Source organism: Mustela nigripes, chromosome 4, assembly GCF_022355385.1.
Source record: "Mustela nigripes isolate SB6536 chromosome 4, MUSNIG.SB6536, whole genome shotgun sequence".
In the NCBI taxonomy this organism is placed as follows: Eukaryota; Metazoa; Chordata; class Mammalia; order Carnivora; family Mustelidae; genus Mustela; species Mustela nigripes.
Window position 1 is genome coordinate 10,681,319 of NC_081560.1, and position 9,101 is coordinate 10,690,419.

At 40.8% G+C, this 9,101-nt stretch overlaps 1 protein-coding gene across 1 annotated transcript; it reads right to left on the reverse strand.

Annotated features, from left to right (window-relative positions):
* Positions 1 to 6,690: 6,690 nt before the first annotated feature.
* LOC132014872 (olfactory receptor 2A5) lies at positions 6,691 to 7,623 on the reverse strand. Its single transcript, XM_059395571.1, has one exon. The coding sequence runs from the start codon at positions 7,621 to 7,623 to the stop codon at positions 6,691 to 6,693; it is 933 nt and encodes a 310-aa protein (XP_059251554.1).
* Positions 7,624 to 9,101: the final 1,478 nt, after the last annotated feature.

A 9,101-nucleotide genomic window follows, 5' to 3' on the forward strand; every position in this document is an offset into this window, starting at 1 on the left:
TTTTTTTTTTTTTTTTTTTTTTTTTTTTTTTTTTTTTTTTAGTTCAGTGGACACAGAGTGTTACATGAGTTTTAGGGGTACAACATAGTGATTCCACAACTCGGTACCTATGCCATGCTTGCCACAAATGTAGCCACCATCTGTCACCATAAAATGCCACTACAGTAGGACCGAGTATGTTCCTTAGAGATCATATAAAGTTCCAAGATCATATAAAGTTTTTTAAAAAAATCTTCAAAGAAGCAAATTTTATAATTATTAAATGTGGTCCTACGAGAAATCCTTCATCTTGGGCTTCTTTATCTCAGTCATCATTATTTTCAATAGCCTTTCCCATTAATTACATTATCATGGAGCTATTCCTGTTGGAAAAGTATCCCCAATCCATAATCTGCAGAAGGAAAACATTGACAGCAGCTGACAGGTCCCTACTCTGAAGAGCTTCAGAGGGACAAAATTATTCAAAGCAAGAATCACTAGGACTCTTTCTACTCTATGTTTGGTAACTCCACATGGCTGACATTTCTGCTGTTCATTGTAGTTTCCAGGATGACTTCCTTTCTTCATATCCGATTGTCAACACAAATTTACCAGAGAGAGAAAACTCTAATATAAAAAGAAATAGAGTTTTATCAGAACCCAAGGTAGGATAGCCCAAGTGGGACACAATCTTCACAAGGGAGAAAGTGTTCCAGAGAATAAACAGGATAATATACACTTTTACATCTAGTAAAAGCTCAAAAGATTATGCATTAGCATATAGGCAGGAATCATGGGTTTTCACTCAAGGTATGAAGGCAGGGAGTAGGAGCACTGATCAATATCTCAAGGATAAGATGGCTTTCCTTCAGGCGACTCATTCACAAAGCCAATGTACAATGCATGCTTGGCAAGCCATAAATCAGGCTTTTTGGTTTGAAGAAAGTTTATGGACAATTATAGTGATTTACAAAGAAAGAAGAGTTTTTCTTTCATCAATATTAGAAACGTGAGGTGGTGTGTAATTTTTGCCCTAAAAAAGAGGAAAGGATGAGAATTATCTGTGTCTGACCTCATTATGTTTGCTATGGTCCAGAAGGGCTCTGCACCCAGTTCCACCCAGTATGTGTTGGGGGATGCCCCTGCATATGCAACAATTCTCTAGACACCAGCCAGGTGTTCCACAGTTAACTCAGTTGTGACAGTATCTACCCTGAGATAGTGTCAGATTTCTGGATTTTGCATTCAGCCCCCATATGACTGCCACCCTCTTCAGATGCCAATCCCAAGTCCATCCTGGGCTTCTGACTTCCCTGCTACAGACCAGAAGTTCCCACTACTGCCTCCTTGGCCTGCAGAAGACAACCACAAGTCCATGTCCTAACTTATGGGCTTCTCACCAACTGGCTATAAGTCAGAGGTTCCCATGACATCCTCCTTGGGTTTGCTTAATTTTCCAGAATATCTCACAGAACTCAGGAAACAGACTTACTCATTAGGTTCTGATTTCTTACAAAAAGGTTGCAAATCAACAGCTAGATGAATAGACACATAAGGTGAGGTCCTGGACAGATGATCTGGACATGGAAAAGTTCTGGTTCCCAAACCTAGAAGCTCTCTGAACCCTGTCTTTTTGGGTTTTAATGGAAGCTTCATTGCACAGGCATGACTGATTACATCATTAGCCATTGGTGATGGATCCGACATCCAGCCCCTCTGATTCTCCTGGCAACCAGCCTGCACTTTAGGTCACTTTAAGTCACCTCATTAATATAAACGTGGCTATGGTGGAAAGGGGCATATTATGAATAACAAGACACACATTTCACCTTAATGGCTCCAAAGTAATTTCAGGAACTGAGGACAAGAGACTGAATGTTATAATAAAAGATTCTCCCATTGCTCTTATCCTTCAGGTAATTACAAAAGTTTTGGGACCTGTGAGCCAGGAAGCATGGATGAAGACCAAACATATTTCTTATAAATCACATCACAGGTCAATATTTCACTTATTAAATATTCATTGGGCTGAAACAGAAATCCTACCAGGAAAATTTTAGCTTTTCCAGAATTTGTATTTTTTTTTTTAAATCTGGGACATGTTTTAGGATTCCAGGATATTTTTATTCTGTTTATGAACCTTCTTTCTAAGCAACTTCCCATTCTCAAAAAATCATCAAGAAAATAAAGTACTTCTTTAGAGTAGTGGTCCTCAAATCTAACTATACCTGGGGCCTTAAAAAAAATGCTGAACCTGGGACACATCTCTGAAGACTCTTATTTAATTAATTTGTGTTGCCTAAGCCTCAGGATTCTTTAAAGCTCCCAGGCAATTCCCAAGGTCAGCCAAGGGCAAGGACCATATCTTGAGATTATCTTTTTCTTTTCATTTTTTTTCTCTTCCTTGGTCTTTGTCTTTTCTTTCATTTGTTCAAAAATTCTCATTTCAACACCTGGTTTCCTATAGGTTCATAAACCACACTGATAGATTCCATTGCTTATCTAGCAGATTAATAGAGAACAGCATATTTTCTTTTAGAATCATTAATTTTGTCCTATTTGGGCTCACTCTTCTGGAAGTATCTTGATGACATTAACTGGGTGCTAATCCATTCCAGGCAAGGACTGGATGTTGTCAATTATCATTGTTCTTATGGTTAACATCATCAGTATTCTCAAATGAAAGGCAAAATACTGAGTCACAAATTGAACGCCTTCAAAGAAAAATACAACTGCGTGTTGTGGAGACTTCAAGCCCAGTGGCCAAGAAAGAATTCTTGAGACATTTCATGGTGCAACTTTGTAAGCTAATTTAAGAAGCACAGGGACAGGATCCAGGAGGAGAAAGAGCTTCAACTTTTGCTGTATGAAGCTGGTGGTTATATGTTTAGTGCTCAAGGGGATATGCAGGGAGTATTAGATCATAAATGTTTCCTCCAATTTCTTCTCATAAAACTACTTTTGCAAGATATCTCTGGTGCTTATCATTCAGCCCCATATTAACTATCAGTGAGATATACAGGCAATCATGAGACCTTTGAAGAATGTAGAAACCAGTGTGTATTTGATTCTTATCTAAACTATGCAGGATATAGGTCAGCTTTCTGGGCTAACAGTGAACATTTTTCTTCTTCTATCCCTCATCACTCCTCAAAAATGTGCTTATTCTGCCTCCTCAGATAAAGATCACCCTATTCAATCTCCTCACCAGCATATTTGTGATAGTTAATTCATATATCAGGACCCACAGCAAAGAGGCTAGCCCAGTGGCCTGATCCACGTCAAAAATTAAACCTAAGTCCTTCACTTGCAGGAAATTCACCTATGGAGGAATTCTAACATACACTGATCACAATCCTCCAACTCAGGGTTAGCTAGCTGACCTTACCCTAGAACATTAGACCTGCTGGTCTTATCAGGAAATCCCCAACCTCTTAGCTAGCTGTGCCCATTTCCATGGTGCCTCTTCCAAAGTTCCCATGAAATTCACTTTTGCCTCAAATCCTTTGGGAACAATCCTCCGTGGAGGTCAGGATTACTGGGGTCAGGGCAGCTGGGCAGCACAGACACTGATCTGACCCAGCTGGCAACAGAGTTCAGGAGCTCTATGTACCAAAATCATGGTCCTTGTCTGTGGCTAGAAGTCCACAGCATCACTGTTGGGCGGGTAGACTCTGAAGTTACAGCAACCACCTGATGAGGCAGGAGTTCAGAGGCAGCAAAGGTGATCTACTTTGAATTTTTTAAAAAAGATTTTATTTATTTCAGAGAAAGAGCATGATTGGGGGAGGGGGGCCATAGGGATAGGAGAAGCAGGGAGCCCGAGGTGGGGCTCGATCTTGAGCCCAGGTCCCTGGGATCATGACTTGAAGCCAAAGGCAGATGCTTAACCAATTGAGCCATCCAGGTACCCCTTAAAATATTTAACACATACCTTAATTCTAAAATTTTCTAATGACATCTACAATTATTCCAGATTTTCATCTTCTTGCTAGCCATAACAAGGGACTTACTTTGATTCAATGACTCATCGGTATTAATCAACTTTTCATGGCTGATAAACATTTCCCTTTTCCTTTTTTTCATATAAAAAGATAATTTGTAAAAAAAAAAAAAAAAAAAAAAAAAAAGCTAATTTTGTCACATTAACAGCTACATTTACTAACATGTTTTAGCAACTTGTGTGCCTGGCAAGTTTTCCTTACATCATACGCTTTCACTCCAAAAAAGACCCAAGTACATCTATTTAGAGTTCTTCCACCAAGGCCTGTGGGGGATATATTTTGCTAGACTTTATCTCATAAGACTTTCTCTCCTTTGGTTTTCTTATTCCTCAATGAATTTTAGGCCAAGTATAAAATTGTAGAGTGATGCTTCCCCCCTTCATTCTGAATGTTCTCTTCTGGCACCTGTTTTGCTGAGGAGAAGTCCTCGGTGAACAGTGTCTACATTCCAGTGTCACTGGGGAAGGACGGGATAAAGCCTGGGAAGCGCCCACCAGACTCCTCCACATTAAGCAAGTGTACCCTCTTTCCCTCACCCTCGGCTCTCTGGAAACTGTGACTAACATCAAAAGAATATACATAAAAAGAAGTCAACAAAATTGAATCTGTTTATTAAAGTCCTCTACCTCAAATATTAAAACAATTAAGAGGAATCTCTCATACACTCAGGCTTTTCTGTAATTTCTTGACAAAATATAGTTCTTGGTTTTGTTTTCCCTTTTTGAACCAGAGCCATTTCTGAGACTTGCTGAAGGACGTCTCTTTTTAACTCATTCATCTCAGTTACCCTGACAGAAGCTTGGTCTTTCTGGTCTACATTTTCTCAAGTATTTTTGAACTGACATAAACGTGAATGCAATCCCCTGATTTTTCTAATGGGTCCTTGTAGAAACATTCTGAATCCAAACCAAGAGCTTATATTTTCTGAGACACATTATCCTAATTTTGCCTCTTCCTCTTCGAATTTTAACCTTAATTTAAGGTATACATATTTTAGTGAATAATAATTTTCCAAGTATAGTTAAAATATCATTTTTATAAAAATATTGCTTGTTTTTTTCTACTTTTAATTTTAAAATTTTTTATTTTTTATAAACATATATTTTTATCCCCAGGGGTACAGGTCCGTGAATCGCCAGGGTTTTTTTTTTTTCTACTTTTAAAATAGGTCTCACAGTAGCTCCATCATGCTTATTGTTCCATTTAGGGCTAATATTTTTTTATTCAAATTATTTTGGGGGGCGGGGAGGGGGAAAGAAGGTGGGGGTCGATGGAGAAGGAGGGAGGAGAGCAAGCGGAGTGTGCCTGAGCAAGCGACCTCCTCATACAGTGGAGACATGGAGACTCAGGTAAAGGCCAGAGAAAAACGTTTTGCCTAAGTTAACTAAGGAGTAGAATAGTCCAGGAGATGAATAATCAGCGACGCGGCTTTTTAAGAAGCGAGAGGAAAATCATGCTTTAGGAGCGAGATGGAAGGCAAAGTTTCTCCTGTGCATCTTAATTTTGTGGAAGAAGAAAAATGGGGACTGATAATGGTACATGAGGAGATGTGAAAAAAATAGAAAGATCTCCAGAACCCAGATAATAATACACAATCATATATGCCACACACTGGAATGGCACACGAGCCTACCAGAGAAGAAGAGAATTCAAAAGATGACATACTTCATGTGTTAAAGAAATCACTGTTTTCATACTCCTTTGGCCACTTAGTTCCCAGACATGTGTTAGAAGCAGAAAAAAAAAAAAAATTATACTTCATCATTCTGACCACTTGGGCCCAAAATAAGTGACTAGTATCTCCTGGACCAGATGCTCTTGGAATTTTGTTGAGGTTCCTACAAGTCTTTACCCGACTTTGTCGTGCTAGTGGCTCCAAACGTGGCTCTACAACAGGATGTTAAGCTACTGGCCTTCCTTCATGTTGTTTTCCTTCTAGAAGATTTTCTTACTCTGGTGATATTTTATGCCACCATCTTAATGGTCAGTTGTTACCTACACCTGGATTTGACTCTGAACGCTGCAAATGGTAACTCTCTCAGATACCTGACTCTCGTATTTATTCTAAACACAAACTCACTTAAATTAAACAGAGCAGAATTCAATAAAATGAAACAAAGAGTCTAACAGTTCTCTGCCTGTCACATACATTAAAAACAAAAAACAAAAAACAAAAAACCCATAAAGTTAAACTTTGCTTTTCACAGAAATAGATTCTGTGGGCTCAGATTCAGATAATTTTTCAGAGCTGATGTCATCATCCTTAGACTTGCAGTTCCTTTCGTACATTTCCCAGGAGAGGACTTCATAACAAGATCAGTTCTATTCTCTTATTAGAGGTGCACCATTGTACAGAATATATGGTGGCATTTTTAGCATATACTTATGGCAATAAGGGAGATGGAAATCTTAGATGAATCTAAGGGGAGATGTGAGAGAAAAGAAAAGAAACTGGATCCTAGGTAGCACTGGGACCTGGCTGGTGGAGTCCATGACTCTATTCTGTGCTTCACCAGGACACAATTTTTCTCTTATGGCCTGGACTTTGTGGTCTGGAAGTATCCCATGTTTAGGGACCAAATCAGTTCAATATATATTTTTAATATTGAAAATCTGAGACACTAGATTCTTAAAGCATTTATACTACCGTTGTTCCAAATCTCATAGAAAACAAGTCTTCCACCTTTAAGACTGTCTCCGGCCTCTCTCACACTGATCGCTCCTTCCACAGCACTCTCCTCAGGGCACCCTTGACCTCTGCATTCCTCAGGCTGTAGATCAGTGGGTTCAGCATAGGGTTGAAAAGGCTGTAAAACAGGGAAAGGATCTTCTGCTGCTCCTCAGGGTGGCGGGATTTGGGGGCCATGTACATGACAATGGCGCTGCCAAAGAAGAGCCCCACGACACAGAGGTGGGAGGAGCAGGTGGAGAAGGCCTTCCTGCGGCCCTCCCCGGACTGGATCCTCACGATGGCCAACAGGATGCGTGAGTAGGACACCAGCACCAAGCAGAGGGGCCCGACTAAGATAAACACAGAAGCAGCAAAGATGACCACTTGGTTGAGCCTTGTGTCAGCACAGGCTAACTTGAGGACAGACAGGATTTCACAGAAGAAATGGTTGACTTCATGAGGCCCACAGAAGGGCAGCCTCAGGATGAGAACCACATGGACCAGGGCCAGCAGGGAGCCACAGGCCCAGGAAGTGACCGCCTGAACGGAGCACACTCTCCAGCTCATGATGATGGAGTAATGTAGGGGGTGACAGATGGCCACGTACCGATCATAGGACATCATTACTAGGATGAGGCACTCAGTGTGAGCAAAAGCCATGTATAAAAATGTCTGCATTATGCATGGCACAAACGAGATAGTTTTTTGCTTGCTCAGAAGGTTTGCCAGCATCTTTGGGACATTATTTGAAGCATAGGCTATGTCAACGACGGCCAGATGGGAGAGGAAGAAGTACATGGGGGTGTGCAGTCGGGAGTCCAGCCAGATGAGCCCCAGGATGATGCTGTTCCCCAGCAGGGTGAAGGCGTAGAACAGGGAGAAAAGCCCAAAGAGGAGCATCTGCAGCTTTGGGCTGAGTGGGAATCCCAGGAGAATGAATTCTGTGACCCATGTTTGGTTTTCTGTCATTCCCTGGCAACAGTATCTGTACCAGTCTCTGCTGCTGCGGGAGGCTGTGTGCTAAGGAGCGAACACAGATCTGGGTTAATTCTCAAACAGAAAGAGGGGGGTTAAAGTATATCCTGTGTGTTACCTCAGCTGGCAATCCTTTTCAGAGCCATGATGTCAAATCCTTAATCCACAGTAACGCAGGAAGAGAACCTATTTAAGGAGCGCAAGGTTGCATGTACCATTTTGAGGTCTACAGAATTTTATTTGACTTTGATTGCAAGATCCACATATATACTATCATGATGGCAGACACAGAATCATTTGTTCTCCAGAATGACCAATTATTTCACTTGGGGGAAAGTTCCATAGCCATATTGTCATATATGTTTACTTTCTAATTGATTTAGTTTTCAGATTTCATTTCCACTTTCTCTTTATCATTTGATTTGCTCTTATTTTATAACTTGTGGAGTACATTGCACGTACCAAGTGCTCAATAAGTGACAGAATAAATAAATGAATGAATGAATTAGAGAATAAGATTTATAAACGTAACTTCAAGGAGAATTGTTTTCTCTCTCTGTTCACTAACTTTAGGGCTTTGGCAAATGAAGTTAGCATGAACTTTTTGACTCCTGATGCTACATAGGAAAATCTGGCTGTTTCTCTTGAGCATGGGTAGAGCAACATCATGAATCTGATCGGCATTCCTAGACATAACTTAGGTATAGGTTCAGGGAAGTGGTTATCATGTGAAGACTTAATTATACAATGTTTCTATATCTGCCAGACCCCCACCCCCTTGCAGGAATGCTTCCCTGGTTCTGTGCAGATGCTATTTCTGGGTCCCCCTGCATTTGGACAGTACCCAATATAGCACCCATTTGCTGAATGGATGGATGGATGGATGGATGGATGGATGGATGGATGGAAGGTGTCCCATTAGGAATAACATCCAAAGTGCCTATCCCAGAATTTAATCAAGGCTTTTGACTTTTTTTTCATTTTTTTCTGGCTGCCATTTCACCAAGCAGATGGCCCCAGGGATGACAGAGAGGGAGTCCTGAAATGTTCCATAGAACCGATTATAGACACCTATTGTATGATATTTCATGATATACTTGATCATTCTCAATAAGCAGCTTATGATTCCAACTCTGGAAATTTCAGCCCTATTTATCCCACTGAGCCTGGAGAACCAGGCGCCCCAAATTTCAGCCCTGTGTAAGGCCAGAAAGCTGCCTGTCCATAAGTTGGCCATGTGCCTCTTGTTCAGGATGCTAATTTCTGGAGCTCTTCCTTCCTCCAAAGCCCAGTTCTCTCAACTAACACACTTTGAAAAAGGCCCTTTACTCACTGTGATACCGGCCTGTCTTATCTTAGAGTTGGATTAGATTTAGCAGAAACTGCACGGAAGTCAGCAGATTTTGAAGGTGAGAGCGGATGATCCTGCCCCTCCAACTGTCTCTGAAAGAGGGACTTTGAAGTGCAGGGCT